Here is a 23,616-nt window from a genome sequence, read left to right on the forward strand (position 1 = left end):
CAAAAGTCCCAGGTATCACTGTATCAGTTGCTTTTTGATAATTAGATTACTTGCAAATTTGTTTAGAAATTTGCACCACCACTTCACATCAACTCAGTCCTACATCATTATGTAATCTGATGGCCCTGTGTCAAAATGTAGTTCTAACACATTTATTAGTTTATATTGTGCTCACATGGAGCATTTTCCTAAATAAAGTTCTGTTTCAACAAATTACCTCAAAGTAACTGATTTGTAGAATCCCAGGGGTCAGGGAGCAATCCAGTATAGAGGTACTGGATGGTTTCTGGGTTTGTGTTGTGCTGTGTGTGCTGTACTGGATGGGAACATTAGAGGCAACACAGGCCCCAGACAGTTTTCTGGACTGGTTCACTTTTTTTTTTCAGGTCTGTCTTAAAATAATACTCAATATATAGATCGATTTTTATCTGGTGTAGTTGTTTCTCTTGTTCATACTGGCCACAAAGAGATGCCCTTATAAAGCAATTTCAATGTAAGTGATGGGGGAGAAAATCCACAGTCTACAAAGTTTACATGAAATCGCTTTAGGAAGGGGTCTCTGCTGTCACTGTGGATAGGCAGAACAATTACAGCCACCAGTAACTCTTTTAAGTATATATATATATATAGGTAAAATTAGTACTCATGTAGTTAAAATTACTGAATCTACTATTTTAAATTTTTAATATTATTTAGAATAATATAGGCCATGTTAAATATACTTTTAAAATAGAACTGTATAATAGAACAGCTGAATGAATTAAACATGAAAAAAAATCTAATTTAGGCTACAGATTTTTTTTCAATCCTTTTCAAAATGATCAGTTAATGTCTTGGATTTAGACTGATATTTAAAAGAAAAACAGCCCTGTATGCTGGTATGGGATGTGGGTGTGCATATATATATATATATATATATATATATATATATATATATATATATATATATATATAGGGAAAAAGTGGATATCACATTTTCCTCGGCTGAGTTAGATTTAGCGTACATAATCACATCCAAATGTTCTCTTTACAAGCTCCTTTTTCTTTTTCTTTTTTTAAAGGGGGAGTGTTGTCCCGTCAGAGTTTGTCCTTAGGTATGTACTGTGAAGGACACGCCACTATATGCATTTTCCAATATTTTCTGTCACAAGTAGCGTACATCGTCACAGCAGCTCGTCCGGCTGCAGTTTGTGTAGCTCGCAGCGACTAAATCCTTAATTTTCTCTCCCAAATATGGACTAGGAATGTCCAGGATGACGTCGCGTGTCCGGGGAATGCGGGGTTTGAACCACATTTATTTAACTACGCCTTCTCCAGTCTGAGGTCCTGGTAGGCATTACACAGTGTAGGAAAAAGAAACGGGACGCCCTCCTCCTCCTCTTCCTCCGCCTCCTCCGCCTCTCTCCGCGGATAACGGTGTGCAAGAAGTTATTCGGGACCGACGCAGACAATAGCACCGAGGCGGTTTTATCTTGCGGGCTTTGATACACGTCCATCGCTACTTATTAATGCTGTCCGCGTCCCCAGTGTGTCACACAAAGAGGAAAACACTCGGCTGAAATCATATCATGGACGATCTGGGTGAGTATTAGTGCTGTTCTTCGTTTCAAGCCTTGTAACTACATGTTGCGATATCTTGAGAGGATCTTTGGGAAGGGGTGGTGAGTCCAAACAGAGGAAATAAGCCCTTCTGGCAGTCATAATGGTAGAATTTGCCTTCCTTGTCCACAAGGACGAGTGAGGCTGTAATATAAAGGGAATTGTATTGGCTCCCATCGGATTATTTTTACAACATTTTAAGGCAGAGAAAAGCAATGGCAAACCCTTAAATATTACTGTCTCACAACTTCCACTGTATACATGGGCTTTTTCTCATATGACATCTTATGATACCTATTATCCTGTTCACTGTAATTCTCTCCACAGTGTGCAGAGATTTTCAAAATGTTTACCTTTCCAAACAGGCCACAAATGCACACACACTCACACAGGTAACACAAGAACTGGTAGTACATTACTCTGTGTCCGCCTGACCGCCATTGAGTGTTTCGTGCATGCCCTGCAAATTCAATCAGTTCTTTGTAAATTAGATTTAAAGGGATCCACAGCGGATGTTCCTCATCCATCAATATATTAACAAGTCAGGGATGGAGAGAAGCCACATAATGTTCAACAGGGTGTTTTCCATTTTGAAGACATCGAAGAGGAGCTGTGACCAACATCAGGGAGCATGAGTGGTTCTGTCTTTTTTTCTCTCCAGATAAAGATGTTGAAGGATTTCCTCTCTTTCTCAGAACAACATTATGAGAAGGTGACTCTTTGTGTTTGGGAATAACTGTCGGAAAAGGCCCTGAAATAGCCCGGGGCCACGCTGCCATTTCACGAAGCCACAGAGTTCAATGAAAATAGAAAGGCCTTTCTGCCTCAGCTGCCCATTTGCGCTCTAAGGAGCTTTTTTTTTTCTTGAAGTCCACTTCAGAATTGAGGGAATTTTGCTTTTCAAGCAATACTAGAAGGAATGGCTAGATGTAGCCAAGCACATATGGGCACATCTGGATTGGATTGCACACGGAGAGGCCGAGTTACTGGGTGACTGGGTGAGTGTAAGTCATGGCAGTGGCCATGTTCGAGACACTCGGTTTATGCTGTTATCCAGCAACATTGTAAGTTTATGTATTGGATCTGGCGAGGCTTTCGGTGAGAGAGACCACTTGTTGGAGAGGCCTTTGGCCAAGACAAACAAGTCGACATGCAGCTCTAAATATGGTCATAATTCCCATTGAGAGAAGTTCAGCTCCTTATATGAGCAGTTCAGTCTGTAAGAGTATGTGTGTGTGTGTGTGTGTTTGTGAGAGAGAGAGAGAGACAGACACAGCAGGGAGGAGGAGGGCGAGTAGTATATGCAACAGATTCTCACCACATGGTCGTACCAGAAGTGTGAATCATCTGGGGCTCAAGTGGCTGCAGGGATGAAGTAAGGCAGGGTAAACTGGTTTATGTTTAGGTTTATCATGTCACATAACTGATCAACACAGATGTTTATGGTACTTTACCAGAGTGAAAAAGTCTAATCGATTGGTTCAAGCATTCATCAAACATCCATGATATCAGTCTACGATGTTCGTTCTTGACGTTGGAAACAGCGGATGAGAAAACAGTGTTCACAACTAAGAATTTACTTTGTAGCTCAGCTTGTATGACAACATGGACAAGAATTCCTTAAAATGCTCGGAAAAAATAGGAATGTTGAAAGTCCAGAGCAGCTACTAAGTGAGTGATGAGGTCTGGAGCACATGGTTGTAATTAAAGCTTTTTTAACAAGGTACAGCACCTTCTTAAAAAACGCCCTAACTCTAACCGTGTCCTCCAGACCTCATCAGTCCAGATCCTGTCTCTATTGTCTATTAAGGCACTGGTTTGACCTCTGATTTGGCTGATGTGTGGTGATTCTCTAATCCTTAACCTGTTTTATGCATGATTCTGTTGATCTACAGTAGATCAGTGATTCCCAACCAGAGGTACTTCTGCAATCACCAGTGTGTATATTTATTGTATATTAAAAACTGATAAACTGCCCACTACGATAAGCTGACTGCACAAGACACGCCTCCCACCAACCTGAGTCTTAACACTACGAGACGCAGTTGGGAGTGTGTGAATACTCCTTGAATAGATAGCTAAAAAGTGAAGGATAAATGGTTGGACCATCCAACTTCCAAGAGACCAAACCTAAATATCAATAATTCCAAGAGCACAATGTCTTGTATCAAAAAATTACACTAACAATATCCACTTTTATCTTATTAACCCATAAAGATCAGTTTATTAGTCATGAGGAGTACTGTTGAGCCTATGAAAACAGTCGTGTAATGTCTTCTGTGGCTGGAGGGATTTTTCTTGTGCCGCGTTCACATCATATCGGAATTATCATTATACAGAGTTTTCCGACTTGTAAACTGCATTCGTGTCTACTTCCAAGTCGTAATTACAAGAGGGAAACGTGAGTTCTTCTCAAAACTCCGATCTATCCGACTTGGCACTTCATAATAACCAAGTGCCAGAACACCAAACAAATATGGACGCCTCACATCAGCCAAAGACCATTGTTCAATATAATTAACTCAAATTTAATGGATGTGGTGTTATATTGTCGATGAACAGTATTTAAACAATATACTCGCAAGTCGTTAACATCTCTACCATCTATCATATGATTTGAACGGGGCATTAAGCCTGAGAAAATAATCCCTGATGATGTCATAGTGATGTCATCAGTTATCTCAGCTTGGTTTTAGAGAATTTTATTACAGACACCCTGCATTTCAAATTGGGGGCATTAGGTCTGTATGATGCTATATGACTATATTAGGAAGACAGACAGATGTTATTGAGTTGCATTGTGGGAATTGTAGGATCCAGCGTTTCCAGGGACCAAAAGCCAGGATATTTTCGTCTCTGCTGCACTGACTTTGACCATTCTTTTTTTTTTTTTATGTGTCTCTCTCAAGTAACACAACTTTTAGGAAGCGCAATACTAAATCATTGGATTTTCCCTTTAATAGTGTTAAATAATATCCAGTTTAAAATCTATTTAAATTTTGGAACATGAAGGGTGGTGTCGTTGAAGGTCATCTAATAGGGCTGTGGGAATCACTAAATGAATGCGTAGTATAGTATCAGCAGAAATTTAGCCAAAACAGCAGCCTCTCCTACAACTTTGTAACCCTCATATTCAGCCCACTTTTTACGCACGTACATGGACTTGTCAGCACTAAACGATGTCATAGAGCGGCAAAGCCTAACCATTGAGCAAGTTTAATCTGTGGACAGCTTCCATTTCAGCGTGGCGTGAGTGTGTGTGGGTGGAGTGGATTAAGATATCAGTTGCCAAACACTCTTCCTCCTCTGCTTCCTTTCCATACTGGCATGTCTTGGATATGAATGCAGAAATGTTTGTGTGCTCTAATAACTTCACTGTGCCGACGCATTATCTCTGGGTTGCGCCACTTCTGACTGTCCTGTCCTCTGACTCATTGGTGTCTGAGGATGCTCATTGTCCTCTGTGTCGTGTGGGCTGATTTGCTGCTGCTGTATTGGTCACACAGGCTCTCTGTCTCTCCTTAGGAGTGCCTGAGCCACCTAACTACCCTCTCAGTCCTCGTATTGTTGTGTTTGGTACGTAACTGTCTGTGCATGCATTTACATGTGTTTCATTCATTCATTTACTTGTCTATCCTTGACTTCATATGTCTGTCATCCACTGTGTTTTCGCCTCCATCTGCACTGCATGTTTACATCCATTTCTTAAATCATATCTCTTCCTTTTTCCCTTTGATGCTTCATAAACAAACTTATAACACCATCAGGGACATTCATAAAGATATAGAGATACATTATTGGGTAATTAACTGTCTTGAATTCTCATCACAAACCAATCTGAAGCTAAATCAAAGTGTAAATCTAACCCAACTTCCATCACATTCATGCTGTTATGTGTTACATAATTTTTCTCTCTCTTATTCGGTTTCTTTCCCCTCTCTCCCCTCCAGATGCGCTCCTCGCTGATCTGGAGAACACCGGCTCTCCTCTAGCTCGGTGTCCTGTCCTGCTCACTTCTGATCCTCCACAAAATGCTGATTCTGCCATAGAGGACACCCCCCAAACCCGGCCACCTCCACCTGCCTACACCCCACAGCAGGTAGACAAGTCTCACTGCAGATTCTGATTGATGTGGATCATTATAGTCTTCTCTAAACACTCTGAACTTTTCTTACAAATATTCTCCATGAATTCATCTTCTTTACTGAAAAGCTTGATTGATTGTCCATTCTCTTCTGTCTCAGACTGTTTCTGCTGCAATGAAATCTACCCAGAACTCCAACCCAGACAAATTATACAGGTAACTCCCTCCTTGATTTTAAAGTAAAGTACCATCTTCATGGAACACATTTCTTAGCCTGGTTCCTGGCCTCTAGATTACCACCCACATCTCCGAGTGAAGTGAAACAATATGGCCATACAGTCTGATTATCAGGCTGTACATTTCTGTGAATATAAGTTGATTTGAAGTAGTTTTTTTCTACATTTTGTCAATTTTTGACAGTGAGTGTGTTTGGATCTTAAACCGCTGTTGCTGCTACATGACTCATTTCCGAATAGACAAAGTTCATTTGAACTATGATTCATGACAAAGTGACCACGGTGAAGCCAACACATTAGTGACAGGATGTTTCCTACTCTGTGTTCATTTTGTGTTCACTGCCTGTCTTTCTTACAGCACGGTGTGTAAACCACGCTCTCCCCGCACAACAGATCCTCCTCCAGCCTTCTCCTCTACCTCGCTGTTGGGAGGAGGTCTGAGTGAACTGGACCATCTGTTACAGGAGCTGAACGCCACCCAGTTCAACATTACAGGTGTGTGTGTGTGTGTGTGTGTCTTTTTATATCCCTGTGTTTAACTCTGAAGTGAATCTTTTCTTACCTTGTTTTTGTGAGCAGATGAGATCCTGGCCCAGTTCCCTTCTTCGAAGAAAGACGACAGGGACAAGATTAAGGATAAGGCCACGACCTCCTCCTCCAGGTACCAAATCGAATCAGTTTAATCATATCTAAAGAAACGACATAGTTCACTACAATTCTAACTACTTAATGTAGAGTTTCCACAAGCAGGAGAGCTGCACAATTTATCATAAGATTAATTAATTAATTAGAAAGTTTAAATCAATCAGATTCTTGAAATGTCCTCATAGAGAAAGACAAGTTTTCATTTATCCTGAATGGCCGAGCTGCAAATGAAATTGTGCAAGCTCTATAATTTTTATATATTTTTTATATTTTATATTTAAACCATTTGATGAAAAAGTGTGCATCTTAATTAGCAAACTAAAATATATAATAACATATAAAGAGGGATACTGTTCTGCCAAAACTAGCATTTTTCAACACAGGTCAGTTTTAGTGTCTACCAACTGATTTGCAGCAAGATATGAGTATGGAAATGTCTTAATTAGCTTTTACATGCAGGTCTGTTTTGTGCACATATTACACTTTCAAAGATAGATGGCTTGTTGAAATAGTTGCACACTAACAGCCATCAACGTTTTATTTCATAAAGTCCTGTTTAATTTTGGGCAGTATTTTAAGTACGAATCAGCAAGCGTTGTCTGGTGAATGCACTCCAAAGACGAGGTGCTGGTCATGCAATAACGTATATTGAAGAGAAGATGGCTGCACACTGAGCTCCAATGATGTTATTGCCGACATTTCGAGCACACTTGGTCTTTATCAGTAAGCAAGCACTTGCCTTGAGAGAGACCAAGCGTGGTTGAAACAGTATTTCAAGTAAGATCAGATGAAATTGTGAATTTTGTGGGTTCATTAAAACAGTTGAATTTTCTTTTGTATTCCAGCCCTGCAAAGCCTTCAGCAACATCAGCCACACTGGAACTGGACAAACTGATGGCTTCCCTGTCAGACTTCAGAGTCCAGAGCACAGTAAGAGTCCCCACAACAGCACAGAAATGACACAGAGAGTCTTTTAGTGTAAATCCACAATTGTGCTCAAGATGTGACTGCAAGAGCGTCTTTTTTCTTTCTACAATTCGTTCCCAGCTGTTCCAGGCTTTAACGCAGCTCACACTGATTCATGGTGAATTTGTGAAGACGTTCACTTGACTTCATGATGACTTCACTGTTCCTGTGTGGCCTGGCCACAGCACATGCCTCCTAGTATAAATCAGTCAGGCCTGAGGATGGAAATTAGTTTTGGTGGAGATATTTTTCCAGCTTCAAAAATAGTTTCAGATAGTTTGGAAGTCAGAGTTATAGATCTACATTTGGTGTGGTATAAAATCCAGTCATCAGCGAGTCAGTGGCTAGCATGTGAGCAAAGGAAGTGGTTCTGTCATTTTAGGTTTGTTTGGTTCCAGCGTGCAGTCCAGCTGGAAACAAGTACGGGGTTATGCGAACAGAGTTTTAAAAGCAACATTTCTCTATTGGATACTACAGATTCCAAAATGTTGATACGTACCTGGTTTTTAACCACGCTAGTGTGGCTCTAGGCAGGTCGGCCCACCACTTTGGCCCAGACAACTATAAAGATGGATTGTCATGATATTTTGTACCTTTTTTTACATTTGTGGTCCCCAGAGACTTTTCCTCTAGCGCCACCATGAGGTTGTCATTTGACTGTGTCCAATACTTTGGTTTATAACCAAATACCTGCAAAACTAATGACATTTCCCTCAGCTGCACTCTGTGTTTTGTGCTAATTAGCAAAAATGTTAGCATTCTTACAAACTAAGATGAAAACTGGGTAAACATTATATCTGCTAAACATTGGCATGTTAGCATTTAGCTCAAAGCACCGCTATACCTATATACAGCCTCAGAGCTACTGGCATGGCTGTAGACTCTTAGTCTTGATTTTAAACACGTCTATGACTGATTTTAGTGATTTCCTACATTTTCCAGAAATTCTTCAGACAACTTCCAGAGAACAGGCATGAATGGGCTCATAGCGAGCCAGCCTACTATAGTTCCTAAATGTTGCGGTGTGTATAACCAAGGCCACTTTGTTCACAACATACAGCCTGTATTGTGGTTGTATTACATTCCCATGAATTGAGGCTACAATTAGTGGAGGAATTGTTATTTCTGCCACTTCTACAATGGGGGTTTTCACCCTTAAGATTGTTTGAATAAGCTCTTGCTGTTCTGACTGACTGACTGACTTGATGTTTTAGAAAGCAAAAACTTTGTCTCACATCATCATATAATTAAAAATAATTTAAATTTTGGCATTTCCACACAGTTAATATTTAAAGATACACCATCATAGAACAAAAGGAGTCCAAAAGTACGCAACGTGTCATGCTATTTTGAAGCAATGTTTCTAACATAAAATTGATTTTTCCTTTGCTTCCAATAAACTTTGTCAGAGCACAATGCCAAAAAGCAGATATTGTGGTTTTGTATGCTTTTTTTCCCAAACACACTACATATTTGGGGAATTAATTCCAGACCAACTGCAGACTGATGATAAACTCTTGGAGAATTAAAATCCCAAAGACAGATGTGCCATTCAACATTTTTATTTCCCTTCTCCCAGCCAGCTGCACCTGTCAGTCCAGTGGTGACAGCACCACAGCAGCCGACCCCCCCACCACAGCCCTCATCCGGCGGCTCATTGGACAGCATGCTGGGGTTGCTTCAGTCAGACCTGAGCCGACAAGGAGTACAAACATCCTCCAAGGGAAACTGTTCAGCTTGTCAAAAGCCAGTAGTAGGACAGGTGAGTTATCAGAATAAGTCTACATAGACTTTAAAAAAGTATATTAAGCTTCTGGCAACTCAGTTTTATTAACATTTGATAGTTAGAACCTGTTGCACATGTTCCAAAAATTCTATTAACTGGTAAAAGGTTTGATCAGACTTTGTTTCCAGTTACAGTTACTGTAATCATTATTTTTGCCAACAATATCAATAGCAATGATTTCATAAGAGTAAGTATCATTCATAAAGAACATATCCCACTTTGGAGGATGCTGTTCATTAAGCAGCTTTTGTTTCCTTGTGCAGGTGGTAACGGCTCTTGGAAAGGTGTGGCACCCAGAGCACTTTGTGTGCACTGAGTGCGAGACAGAGTTAGGCAGTCGCAACTTCTTTGAGAAGGATGGACGGCCGTACTGCGAGTCGGACTACTTCACCCTCTTCTCCCCTCACTGTGCACAATGCAACAAGCCCATTCTAAATGTGAGAGACTTGGGCGTTTTATATAACTCTGAGCTTATTTTGACATGAACAGCTCGAATTAATACCCCAACCCACCTGAAGCTATTTAACTTTTCATTCTTCCTGTTGTTTAGAAAATGGTCACCGCTCTGGATAAGAACTGGCACCCAGAGTGTTTCTGCTGTGTTAAGTGCAGCCGGGCGTTTGGAGAGGAAGGTAATGGGCGGCAAATACTGCATCCTGTCTGGGTTCAACACACAACTGTTAACAGTGAACTTCAGCAGGGTCATGCTTACGTACAGCCCTAAAAAACACTACACGACCTATTAAACTCACATACCATAGCCTTGCTTTAAGCAGCTGCTAACCCCCCTAAAAACAGTTAATTTGAATGGTTTTCAACCGTGAGTTAATGTTCTGTTGTAAAAGCAGGTCCTCCCTGCCAAGAATTCAGGGAAAACACTGAATGTTTGGCATGAAAAAAGGCCAAATTTAAAGCAGAACAAGCTGTGAGGCAAAAAAATACTGTCAGCCTTTAAAAATTCAGATCAGTTAAACCTTAAACAATTATAAACAGATTGAAGTTTTATGTTCCACAGACTAGAGTCACATGGAAAAGGTTCAGACTGTGGTTTTTTGCTCCGCATCATCCAGTTAATTTATATTTATCAAAGAAACCGTGTAAAGCTGTGACCGTATCTTCTGCAGGTTTCCATGACCGTGAGGGCCAGCAGTACTGCCAGCAGTGCTTCTTGACTATGTTTGCTTCCCGCTGTCAAGGCTGCAGCCAGCCCATTCTGGAAAACTACATCTCAGCTCTCAACTCTCTCTGGCACCCGCAGTGCTTCGTATGTAGGGTGAGTGTTTCTCTGTGGGTTTGAAAGCGGGGTGAAAGATAATGTCTGTTGCATTTGGTGTGTAGCACAGTTTGAGTTTGATCCCTGGAGTGTTAGTGTTACTTATTCTGAGAAAGAGTCAGGTAGGTTGGAGCACGTAAAGGTACCCTGTGGAGTTTTCTTGTAAACAAATAAAAGTTATGTTTACATTCAGTGTGTATCCTTGATGTCTTACAAACACGTTGAATTTATTTCCTTCCTCATTAAACATTTGCAAAGCAGATTTTTTTGAACATTTTGAAACCTGTGTTGTTTACATCAGTGTTTACTTGCTAGCAGTCTTCTTCACTGCTTTTGTTGGCACATTGCTGCGTTTCTTTGCGTGTTTCCACCACCTGTAGATCAGTGGAATAGTGTGAAACCATTGGCATGTGTATTGCGTAAAAAGTTTGGGTAAGTTTTAGGGAAAAAATAACTCATTAACCACAATTACATGCTGGGCACCACACCTTAATGTAGGGAAATAAAATTCACAAGAATGTTTGAACAACTATGTAAATGAATAAATAAAATGTGAATTTTTAAAATTTCTTTTAAATATTGGATTCATGACCCCAGTATTTCTAAAATCCTTGCGACCAACAAACTGATGTTTGTTTCATATGATCCCTTGAGCAAGGCAGTTAACCCACACCTGCTAGAGTGAAGCTTCTCAGTGACCAACAGATCCGACTGTGGTTGTGATGTGTGCATGGGAGTAACTCAGTGTGAGGAGGGCGTTCCTGAAAAAAGGCTCTCAAAGTTGGGATTATGTCATGAGAAAGTTGTCTTTTCACATGTTCTAATTACAGTTCCTTGAGTCAGGGATCTCTGCTGTGACTCACTGCGTCTCTCCTTTCCTCTCTTCATCAGGAGTGCTACAGCCCCTTCGTCAACGGCAGCTTCTTCGAACACGAGGGTAACCCACTGTGTGAGGCCCACTACCACCAGTCCCGCGGCAGCATGTGTCAGGCCTGCCAGCAGCCGATTCTTGGCCGCTGCGTCACCGCCATGGGGGCCAAATTCCACCCCCACCACCTCGTGTGTCACTTCTGCCTGAAGCCCCTGAGCAAAGGCTGCTTCAAGGAGCAGGAGAACAAGCCCTACTGCCACCCCTGCTTCATCAAACTCTTTGGTTGAGGACACAGCAGGACTTTGCCCCCTCCCCCTCTTATGGGTCACCAAGTGAAGGAGCTGTATGACTCTGAGTTCTCAATTTGTTTGTTTGTTTTTTACTGTGGGAATGAGGGTGGAGCTGGTCTCTTTCTTGGTTTTAAGAATATTAGAGTTGGTAGAGGGAAGGGAATAAAAAGAGAATCATCCAACCCAATTCATTTCAGTTTATTTCACAAAAAAGTGGACTGCATTTCGACTGGCAGTGTGAAATATAACTCTAGCAATGGTTAGACAGATACAAAATGATGCCAAATGATTTTGTCATGTATGTAAATCTTTTACATACTGTATTGATTCAAATTGAATATTGAAAATTTAATTATTTTGCCAAAGGTAGAAAAGAAACAGTACATTGAGAGCAAATTTATTGTTTCAGTGAATGACTTGTACTGTTGTGCAAGGAAATCCCCTTTAATATATTTGCTATATATTGCAAAAAGTATAAGTGCCACTGCAATTGCATTTATATATTGTATGCTGACTGCTATATATGTGTTGTGTAACAAACTAAGCTGTCATATGTTTAATGTCAGATATTTTGCATTATTCTTCCACTGTTGCTCCATGCAATTTACCAAAAACAATTCCAAAGAATAAAATAAAGGAGAACACAAATTGTCTTGCTGTTTCATCGGTGAATTAATCAAAGAATCAACTGGGAAATGTGAGAAAATGGAAAAAAGATGCCTGGAGAAAATGTGCTTGTTCTAAGAAGTCAAAAAGCAACTACACTTGTTTTAATCTATAATTAAACCAAGCAACTAAGGTAATTTCAAGTCTACACATCCCTAAAAAGGCAAAGAACAGTGACTTATGTGAGAAGTACAAGCTGGAAAAATAATTCCAGCATGATGACAAAATAATTCCAGCATGATTTCCAAGAGCCGTTACCACCTGCACAAAAATAATTCCTTTATAAACATACATTGTGCAGACTCAGGTCAGCCAGTTTATGGCAACAAGGTGCATTAGGAAGACAAACAACAGCGTCTATAAAGAATGTAGAACAAAGACATCAGTCAGTAGATGTATAACAGGTGAAGAAATAAAAATAGATTTTAAGAAAGAATTACATATATGTAAATAAATGAAAATGGGGAGGGGGAAGCTAGAGATTATTGTTCATTTATGACGTTGAATTCATGACATAAAGCTAGTAGTTTCATACCATTTTTGTTATACATACTCCAAAGAAGAGAGAAATGCTTCTCAAAAACACAGGAAAAAAACAGGTTTTTAAATGTCTACATTTATGAATGAAAAATAAAGTCTTAAGGTTGATTCATAAATGCAGATGAAAAATAAGTGATGGTTATTTCTGTACCATCACTACACAATACACGTGTTGCGATAAATACCAAACCTTTTTCTCAGAAATTAATTTGATGGATAGATTAGTAAAAATTTTAAAGTGTATCTCATTTGTCTTGGGTGACACTGATCATTTAATTTATTTAATGTTACGTTTACAATGTCTGATTTAGAATAGCTTTTAGCAATACCATTTCTGTTGATTGAAACTGGCTACATTATATTATCCATGCATCAAATGAGTTACTAATCAGCAGTGGAGAAAGAAGTACTCAGATCCTTTACTTAAGTAGAAGTAGCAGTACCACACTGTGAAAATACTTCACCACAAATAAAAATCCTGCATTGAAAAAATAAAGTATTATCTGCAGAATTTACCAAAGTATCAAAAGTACTCATGCAGAAAAACGTTCCCTGTCAGTGTTTTACTATTATATCTGATGTTTCTGGGTTCATATTACTGCTGCATTAATGTGTATGTTGCATTTTACTGCTGTAGTTGTTTAAGGTTAAGCTAATTGTAACTACTTTATATACTGTTGGGTAGTTTAATCTACAGCAATGCATCATGGTCTATAACATCAGCATGTGTTTGTAGCGTCGCTGTCCTGTGAGAACCACATATCTCTAACAAGTCAACCTTTCATGAGCTCAGAAAAAGCTCTGTGACAATGCACTTTCCAGCTGATCCAAGGTTTTTTTTTAAAATAGTTTATTTAGCTTAAGAAGTAGGAGAATTCCCTCAACCCATAAAGAAACACTTCATCCTTCAGTTTATCAGATCAAATTCAAATTCACCACATTTGGAGATGCACGGTTTTCAGTGGACAGGAAGGGTATGAAAATTGTAATCTGAAAAGTAACTAAAGCTGTCAGACAAATGCAGTGGAGTAAAATATATATATATATATATATATATATATATACCTGAGATGTATTGGAGTAAAGGTATACAGTTGCGTCAAATGGAAATACTCAAGTAAAGTACAAGTACCTCGAATTTGTACTTAAGTACAGTATTTGAGTAAATGTACTTACATCCACCACTGCTGATCAGAAACTCTCCTCATCCTCTTATGCATACGATCATATCTATTATAGTATTTCATATGTGGTATAGAGTTGTAAATAAGCTTCCAACATTAGAAACTATGCAGCCTAAAAATGTTGCTGCTGCTGCTGCAGTCAAGTGTTTAAAGTAAACTTTGACCACTAGATGTCGCTGTTCGCTCACTGTTTTGAGCTCGAGCATAACTATTTTATAATCAATGGCTTCTTCCTGAATGTGTCCACGATTTGAAAATAACAGAATGTAAACATTATTTAACAAATTCAAAACCCAATAAAATAATCATATAGTGTAGCATACGATATAGTTAACAGCTACGTGAAGCGTGTTGACGTTTCCACGCCTCTGCAGCTCACAGGTGAGTTCGTTTAAAAGTTAATGAGCCTTCGTCGCTGTCTGACAAGCGAAAGCAGGTAACCTTGCGAAGAAAGTCACCGTGACCCGTCGGCTCTAAGTGTAAAAAAAAACAAAAACCATTCAAAATTCACAATGTGTGATTCAGAACAGCAACAAGTAAGTCAGTATCATTTGGCTTATTTTTTTAATTTGTAGATATTGTTGTATTGAGTAAGCTGCAGTCTCAATTTAGGGCGTACACAGCGTGCTAGCAAGCTTAATCAGGTATTAATTGCATGCTAAAAAGGCATATCTCTGATGCCATAAAATTATATTACATCAATGGCTGTAGAAACATTACATTTTCATAAATAAGTGTAATACAGTGATTTTTTTTTCTAGACACAAGGTACCATTTCCTGGCTTGTTTTTAAAGGTTTCTTCTCAGTGTCTCTTGGCTTCTTTGTAGTCACGATATATTCTTTAGTGGGGGGTTGGTTGTTTTTGTTTTTTTTACCCCCACATTGTGTCCACCCACCCAGGAGGCTAAAAAGGTGTTTCAGCCTCAGTGGCCTGAGAATGGAGATGAGTGGAGTGATGGAGAGGATGGGTCGAATATGGACTGTGGGCTTCTGCAGGCCATGGCTGAGGAGGATGAGGAGATAAACGTCTACAATGAAGAGACGTTTGGAATGGGTGTGTAGATGTTTTACTTCCCTACTTTTTTCCATCATTTCACCAAGTATCTGGGTATAGTATAATTCTTTTGTCCTTGTCGTCAGCTTCTGCAGCAGGTGTACTGATTTCAAACTCTTTCTACACTTTAAAAATGAAAAGTTGCGAGAACTGTTTGAAAAAGGTTTGATATTTTGGGAAATACAGTTAACGATATTCATGTTCTTGCCTAGAGTTAAATGAGAAGATTTATACCACTGATATGTCTGTATGCTAAAAATATGAAGCCAGGGCCAGGTGACGGTTAGCTTAGCATAAAGAATGGAAATAGGTGCAAATGGCTTACCTGGCTCTGTCCAAAAGTAACAAATTCCACCTACCAGCACCTCCTAAAGCTCTTTTTTAATATTTAGTTTTGTTTAATCTGTACAAATACCAAAGTGTGAAAACATCAAATTGCCATTTTATGGCGGTTTATGTGCCAGACTAGTTCTTGGCAGGGACCAGTTGCCAGGCAACCAGGGGAGGAAGGAAGTAACTAGTCCCTATTTCTGTCACCTTCAGAAGTTTTGGCTTTGAGTTAGTTTAACTCTTTAGTTTTACTTCTGTTAATTTACAACTTAGTTCATCTGCTTAATGTTAATAAGCAGATTCATACACATCAGTCAAGAGATGACAAACTTATCCAATTACACAGAGTGAATAATAATTTATTTAATATAACAGATTGAGATTTTACAGTGTAGGGGAGTCTGGAAATTGGTTTTCTAGTCACAACTAAAAACACAAATTAACAGAACTGTCTCACTTTGTAATGGATCGCAGATAAAGATGGTAAGTTATTGGGACTCCCAATGTGAGATTAGTGTGGTTTGTTGACACAACTTAACACAATTTTTACATTCATTCATTCATTCATTTATTCATTTCGGCTCTGTAAATAACTTGTCCTGTGCTCTCCTTTTTGAGAAAGAAATCAGAAAACAAAAGGGAGAAATTCTGTTTTTTGGGTTCATAATGGCGCCCCCCCCCCAGTTTTGCATTAATTTGACAGAATACCGTTTGGGTATCAGTCTACATAGATGGATAGCTTATTTAGATACAGCCAATCAAATCTTGCATAAAACGGTAACATTAGTGACACTGAGCCACAGACTTTGAACAACAACCCACATTAGCTTTCCTGCTTAAGTCTCCTTCTTATCGTCGTTTAAAACAAACATTTACTGGGGAAGTGCACTGCTAACGTCAGTTTGCAGGCTAGAAAACTAATTAGCTGCTCAGCTGCAGCACATAAAACATGTAAACGTACCTGCAAATGTCACTTGGGTCTGGTTAGATTCTGGTGTGGTTCTTGCTCTTCAATACCACTAAAAACACGCTTTCTGTGCATGATATGTAGGCTTTAGCGCAAGTTCAAGTTCCCTATCGTATAACACCGGCACTCTGACAGCCTACCAGCTGCTGTCAATCAAACACAGACACGTTCTTCCAGCTGGCTGAAAGGAGCATTTCTGATATTTTATTTTAAGATTAGTTTTTACTAAAAAAAGATGACTAAATGTGATTTGAGTTGAACGTTAAATGCTTTAAATTTAAATTCATTTATATTTCTAAGGCCTAACAACAACTAATCCTCATTTATGCTGAAGAATATAAATTGCCGTCTGTGTAAAAGGGTGAAGGCTACCCTCAGACTGTATTTCTACATGTATCTGTTTTGTAGATCTTGATGCACACAGGACCACAGAGGACCCCAACAGCGGTCTCCTTCAGTTTGGAGAGCCGCCCCCACCTCCGCCACCGACACCACCGCCAGACTCCAAACCACCGTCCCGCCACAGCTCCCCCTCCCCTCCCAGACAGAAGCCACAGTATCTGCCCCGGGCTCCCCTAGGGCAGCGTGGCAGAGGTAGGGGACAGAGGGGAGGAGGGCCGGGCAGGGGGCAGATGTTTGAAGATCCAGCTGTGATGAGGACAGTGGAGGGGCGACCAAGCCTCAAGGTGATGCAGATATATTTATTTATTGTCTGAAATTTGGGATTTGGCAGCTTTCTTCATTGTGATCTGTTTTGCTTTCCAAGAGTCTTGACAGTGCCATAGTGGACTGTGGGAATGCCATGTACCAGAAAACCTTTGAGGATGATGTAAGTGACAATTTTTAACAACATTTTGTCGCATTTTTTGTTTGTACTGGTACTGGTGATTTTTACTTTTTTCCTTCAGCATATGGAGCCCTCTTCCAGAAAGACTAGAAGAATCTCAGGATCAATACTTCAGGTTAAGATCACTAAAGAACACATGTTATAATCTGCATGGCAGGGGGTTACCTAAACAAATAGTTGTCTTATTTTATTCTGTTTCTTAGGACAGTGCTATAGTGTGTGTGATTGATGGTCACAGAGGCAGAGGTCAGCACCTGACCTCCAACTTCCTGGATTTGCCATATCCTGTCTCTTCCTTCAGGGGCAGGAGAGGGGAACCCAGAGGATCCTACTCCAGAAGACCGTTTGGCCAAAGAGGCCCCTCTCAGGTGGAGAATACATTTTACCACATAATCTTCTTCTTTTTTTTTTTCTTTTTTTTTTAAAGGAATAGTTCGACATTTTGGGTTTTTCGCTTTCCCGCTTTCTTGGATGAGTAGATTGATATCACTTGAGTCTGTATGATTTTTGATATGAAGCCGGCGCCAGTAGTGGGTTGGCTTAGCAATAGTCTGGCACATAGCTCCCATCTATGTTTTTGTTTATTTATGTATTAAACAAATGAGATATGACATGTTAATCAGTGAGCTTTAGAGGTGCTGTTAGGTGGATTTTGTTATCTGTGGACAGAGCCAGGCTAGTTGTTTCCCCTATTTACAGTCTTTATGCTAAGCGGCTGCTGGTTCATCTACATATTTACCATAAAGACATGAGTGTATTTCCCAAAATGTCGAACTATTTCTTTTTAAACAAACGCATTCTCAGGTGTGGCCTGTCAAATTCCTCACTAAATCTTAGGCCTTGTTGAGACTGCCAGCCCAAATCAGTTTTTTTGCATATCCAGATTGTATCCGCATTGATTTTTAGAAAGTTTGGACAGCCTGAAACCACACAAAATGTGATTTTTGCAAATCGGATCCCAGTCACATTTGGAGGTGGTTTGAAATGTGATTCCAATCGGATTTCTACAGATGCGTCTCATTCCGGCGCTCTGGCCACTCAAATAGGATTTCAAAGTGTCTTTTGCGCCACACAACGATGACGTAAAATCCAGAGTGACGGAAGTGCGTCAGAGCTGCTCACGGATGCTCTTATAATACATCCATGGAGCTGCTGAGCAGAATCCATGCTGCGCGTTGTCAAGTTGCAGTGCAGAACTCCTCCGTCGCTGAGTTTGTCCGCAACCCATGCGGATAGGTTGATGTCTGGACATACAAATCTGACCTGATCACTTGCAAATAATGCGGACAGTCTGTATTAAAGATCTGATTTCAGAAACAAATCTTATTTGTCTGCAGTCTGATCAAAGCCTTAGTTTTCTTTTGCAGATGTATGCATCCATGGTACCAGGATCACCCATCTTCTCACGTCCTCCGTTAACCCCACGGCAACATTACAATCAGGTTTATTCCATAATAAATCAGACCTATTCTGATACATTAAGTGTTTCAGTAAGAATTGAGTAAATCGATTTGTCTGTCCTGACTTGTGATGTTATTTTGTGTTGAATCAGACAGGGCGCTTCATGTTTCCTACAAGCCGGCCCTGCCCCTCCACACCTCAGTCTCTGACTCCAAAGATGATGCAACTTCGCTTTGGTGCCAACTCGCCAAGACCGTCCCCTTTTTACAGCCCCTTGTCGAATTCAGTGCAGCATTTTAGGTGTGTGACAATCCCGTTTTTCACAACAATGTTGGATTTGTGGCCTGAAGTAATTGTCAGCAACGTTTAAGTATTAAGTTTATTTATGACTTGGCAGTCTTGCTCATTTCATGAGTGTATATAAAACTCTGTTGACCTGACATTCATAAAGTTCATACAATCCATCGACCTGACATTCATGAAGTTTATACAGTCCCTGGTATTAATGTCTTTTACAAGGTAAAGTTGGGGGAATGGATAACTACCGCCTGGAGATAAAAGATGCAGCTGTAAATCCCAGAAACTGCACGCCCGAACTTAGATATTGACTGGGATAAAGCACAGTATATTAACAGATTCTTCATGTTAAGGATACTCTATAAGTAGAGTAGTGATTTTACCGGAGGCCTAGACATAACCTACTTCGGCATGAAAGGACATGGCAGGCAGACTGATAGGCTGTACACTACATTTTTTTGATCCAGCTCTTAAGCTTAAAAACAAGAAAAAGGTCACTTCTAACTAAAGTTTACAATGGCGATAGAAACATCGAAAGAAACTGAACTAAAGAGAGGACCACATTCTGAAGATTACTGGATCAGTTAAGTCAATTTTAAGTAGCATATCTGAACTCAAATCTCTACTCAAACTGCTGATAAACTGTTGTTGGCATCATCAAAAATAGGCATCTTTACTCTGTGTACATGTAACAGTGCTCCATCAAATATTCATGGAAACTGATGAGTGTTGAATGCATCCATGGTGCTTTTGAATGTGAAGTTGTCTGACCCACAGGTACCCCGGTCCTGTCACCCAGCTCCACCCCCAACATAAACGACTACTTAGTCAAAAACAACGAATATTCCAAAGGTTGGTGTTGCTTCACTTAAAGATATGAGACTTATTCTGTCATATTCAGTATGTTATGAGGGAATAGGCTTATTTATAGAAAATTATGACCTGATTTATAGGAAATCAGAGGGCTGGGATCCTTACTGTAATCTCATGACGACCAAAGAGAAGGAGTGGATCACCAGGCTGCAGATGATTCAGCTGCAAAGTGAGAATCCGTACCTTGAGGACTACTATTACCAGGTAGAAAATCTTTGCTCAAATGTCATTATTCATTGTTGCTTTTGAGCCAAAAAAACAACTTTTACTCACGAGTACATGACCAAAGACTGAGCATTTCATGGCTAGAGTATTTAAACTTTGTCATAGGAGTACTATCGGCGAATAGAAGCTAAGATGGCGGAGGAAGAGCTGGGCATCAGGGGCAAGAGAGAGCCACCCAAGCTCACCACACCTTACATCATGAAAACTGACTCCTACGCACCAGGTTTTTCTTTCCTCACCTTGTCATGCTAAACAAAAATAATCCCTCTGAATCATCACTTATGAGCCACTAAAAGTGTGTGGCTGTGTTTGTGACATTTCTGGGTGTCAATCTGTCTCCGTCTCTCTCCTCTGCTCTCTGTCATAGATGAATCTCCAGCACTAAAATAAAGTGTGGAGATGGGTCACAACCGACAAATCCTACTTACTCTGCTTTTAAAAGACACCTTATTGATATGTTAATTTCTTTTAATTTTATTTCATTGTGCCGTGCATGTTTTTCTACAACTGTAAAAGACTTTTGCTCTTCCAGTGGTGCACATTGAAGGCTCTTTGGGTCAAGTTGCTGTGTCCACATGTTACTCTCCTCGTCGTGCCATCAGTGCAGTTCATGCAGTCCATGCTCACGGGCCACTAGAGGTGACTGTGTTTTTGAGAAACTTCTACCATTTTAGAAGTGTACTAATCTGCCTTTCATTGATACGGAGACTTACTTCCACTTTACAGGAACAAAAAGATATCAGACAACAGCGGTTAGAGGTCCTTAGCAAAATAGAAAAGGTACCTGCTGGTTACTTGTTTTGTAGTGAGATGCATGTTTTTGGTTTTTTTCCAACAATCACTCACACCAGTTCTGCCGTGCAGTTGTTCATAGTTCTGTTGGAGGTTGAGGAGACGGAGAGGATAAAAACCACAGTCTTGTCTGAAGCAGAAGAAAGAAGGTTGATGGAGAAGAGACAGAGGAAAGTAGAGCACATCTACTCCCAGCTGCAACACCATGATCCCCTGTGAGTTATACAAGAAATGATGCATATTGTGTAATTATTGCTTTTAAAAAGAAATTAATTGTGGCTTATTGTTTCTAGTTTCCTTTAATTAGGTTATAACATTATAGTTAACATTTTGATGGATATTGAATTTGGGCAATGAATTGTCTCCTATGTTTTGATGTAGAAATTCGGGAGGGGAGTTTCTTCCTTTCCTGCTGGTCTCAAAAGGCAAAAGGCTACTCGCCCGTCTGCTTCCGTTCCTGAAACATGATACTGCACTGAAAATCTTGAGCATTGTGACCTCTAAACTACCTACACTGATGAGCAGAGATGCAGAAGAGGTAGCAGAGTTTTTTTGCAGTACAGTATTCTTACTCTGCTGTGCCTAAGCAAAGTTTCTTCTGTATTTGTAACACAAAAATCTAAGCTCAAAGGTCTACTTAGCTCAGCTTCATCCACTGAACAAATTGCAAATTCTCTTGTTTTTGTTGTGTAGCAATAAAAGGAAATGAATGCTTGTTTTGGCTAATGTAAAATTATTAGGATGAATGTTATCGTTCTGATATCCTCTTTAGGCCCTACCAGTGCTCTACCCGCCTCTTCGAAATGTGATTGGAGGCCTGACGTTCAGTCAGCTAATTGGAGTCCTCAAAGATCTGACATCATCAGAGTCTCTGACGACATACGAGTCCCTCACGCTGGCATGTCAGAACAAGGTCTGTGTTGCTGCTTGGCTATTATTTTTGCATGGAACTTTTCTGACGTGTTCTGATTAATTTCTTTTCCTTTCAGTTTGGACTGTCCTTACTGTATGCTCTCCTGTCCCAAGGAGAGAAGCTGCTGTCCTCAGGTGTTCCGCTAGAGCCCAGCATCGGTGACTTTGAGACCTGGTGGGGATTTTAAGGCTAATATTCCATAATGGGAGATCCTTTTAACGTCCTTTGACATTGAAGGTTTTGACATTAGTGTTCCTGTTGTCTTTTAGGACGGACACAATATTCCAGGTGGCGGGACAGCTGTCCCAGTGTTCTCTGGTGGAGCCACTCCTCCTGCCCTCAAACCTGCTCACTCTCTTCTGCCGTTACCTGGACAAGCGCACTGTGTATCAGCTGAAAAGCAACATGGAGTAAGTCCTTTTTTAGGTGTTTTGATACAAGAGGCAGATATTTTCACACTAACCCAAATATCTTTTTATTTAGGTCTGCAACCGGATTCCTGGCTCTTCCATCTTAAGGTGGATGTTCAGCTAATGAGACGTTCAGCTAATGACTAGGATATGGTGAGCGCTAGAGTGAAGGGAGCAGAAGCACAGCCCTAACACAAACTCCTCAGTGTTCATTATAACAGAAGCTATGTAATGTACTCTGACCAGCGTTCAAAATTCTTTGATTCCTATTATTTTTTTCCCCCCTCATCCCTTCACGTTTCTGCACACTCAAACTGTTTCCCTTATTTTATTTTATTTCATTTATCTCTTTTTACTTTCCTCCCTTTGGTCTCCAGTAGGTTATGTCGGTACACAAGTTATTCTGAAATCACAAACCTGATGTTCCTTTGTTTTGTTTCTTTTTAACCTTCCAAAACAAGTGTTGCCATCATTTCATGAGATTGCTGATTTACTGAGTTGGTAACATTACATGAACTAGCAGATGAAGCTGATTTACTTATGTGGCTTCTATCTAACCACTCCACATTTACACGTTTCCAAATGTCAGTTAATGTCATGACAAGAAACTTGAGGTATCACTTACTGAGATAAATGTTAGATATTGGTGACCAGGTTGAGGATTGTATAGTAATGTATTATTGTACAGCTGAACCGATATGTTCATTATTATAATAACCATTTAAAGAAGTTGTCATGGCATGGTCCAACATATAAGCCATGCAATTTTGGGTTTTTTGAAAAGGCATGCATTGTGTATCGATACTAAATATGATGTATTTGATGTAATTTTCCATCTTAGATGTTTCAGTTGTAAAAAGATTTTTATTTATTGTATTCATTTGGAAACAGGAATAATTTAAATTGCACCCTTGTAGAGCACTTGCAACACAAATAAATCTTTAAAAATGCGCAGTTTGATCGAGTCCGCAGAAAATGCATCTTAGCACGATCTTTGGAGAACATGATGTGCTCCTTGTGCTTTGCACAGTCAGTCTGGACATCAGATTTTACTCAAGTCTGGTTTGGGCCGTGAAGCGGGTCTCGACTCTGACGTTTTGTTTGGGGGAGAACATTAAAGTTAAGACCTGGAGACCCAAGGCCCTCTTTAAAAGCCAAAAAACATACTTAACATTCTTCAAAATAAGACGGTGTAGTCCCTCATTCGTCCAGGAGTGTTCTATCGTAGAAAAGGTTTCAGTCGTAGTCCAAACCAGACCAAACAGCCACAAAAACTTTATCAGCACAGACGACACGCTAACTCAGGATTATAGAGCGCCGTGCATTTGCATTTAAAAGCTACAAACCACACATTTGATGACAGCGA

The 23,616-nt window shown here is 40.0% G+C and overlaps 2 protein-coding genes across 3 annotated transcripts; both read left to right on the forward strand.

Annotated features, from left to right (window-relative positions):
- The first annotated feature begins 1,285 nt into the window (after positions 1 to 1,285).
- Positions 1,286 to 12,402, forward strand: LOC122868151 (transforming growth factor beta-1-induced transcript 1 protein-like). Of its 2 annotated transcripts, XM_044179858.1 has the most exons (12): positions 1,286 to 1,581; positions 5,125 to 5,175; positions 5,550 to 5,698; positions 5,844 to 5,899; positions 6,278 to 6,414; positions 6,499 to 6,580; positions 7,410 to 7,494; positions 9,110 to 9,292; positions 9,580 to 9,753; positions 9,867 to 9,948; positions 10,441 to 10,589; positions 11,481 to 12,402. In XM_044179858.1, the coding sequence occupies exons 1-12, from the start codon at positions 1,569 to 1,571 to the stop codon at positions 11,745 to 11,747; spliced, it is 1,428 nt and encodes a 475-aa protein (XP_044035793.1). In that variant the 5' UTR covers positions 1,286 to 1,568; the 3' UTR covers positions 11,748 to 12,402. The 2 variants fall into 2 exon arrangements, with proteins under 2 accessions (XP_044035793.1, XP_044035794.1); XM_044179859.1 differs by lacking the exon at positions 5,125 to 5,175 and having other exon boundaries at positions 1,302 to 1,581.
- A 2,113-nt stretch (positions 12,403 to 14,515) lies between these two features.
- On the forward strand, positions 14,516 to 23,200 carry patl2 (PAT1 homolog 2). The gene is made up of 19 exons (XM_044179860.1): positions 14,516 to 14,676; positions 15,042 to 15,195; positions 16,901 to 17,178; positions 17,259 to 17,321; positions 17,401 to 17,454; positions 17,543 to 17,707; positions 18,707 to 18,781; positions 18,892 to 19,040; positions 19,815 to 19,889; positions 19,991 to 20,114; positions 20,241 to 20,358; positions 20,668 to 20,774; positions 20,862 to 20,915; positions 21,000 to 21,142; positions 21,309 to 21,465; positions 21,700 to 21,840; positions 21,917 to 22,014; positions 22,110 to 22,250; positions 22,324 to 23,200. Exons 1-19 carry the CDS (start codon positions 14,653 to 14,655, stop codon positions 22,355 to 22,357), a joined length of 2,154 nt encoding a protein of 717 aa, XP_044035795.1. The 5' UTR covers positions 14,516 to 14,652; the 3' UTR covers positions 22,358 to 23,200.
- The last annotated feature ends 416 nt before the right edge of the window (positions 23,201 to 23,616 follow it).

This window comes from Siniperca chuatsi, linkage group LG20 (assembly GCF_020085105.1).
Source record: "Siniperca chuatsi isolate FFG_IHB_CAS linkage group LG20, ASM2008510v1, whole genome shotgun sequence".
Classification (NCBI taxonomy): Eukaryota; Metazoa; Chordata; class Actinopteri; order Centrarchiformes; family Sinipercidae; genus Siniperca; species Siniperca chuatsi.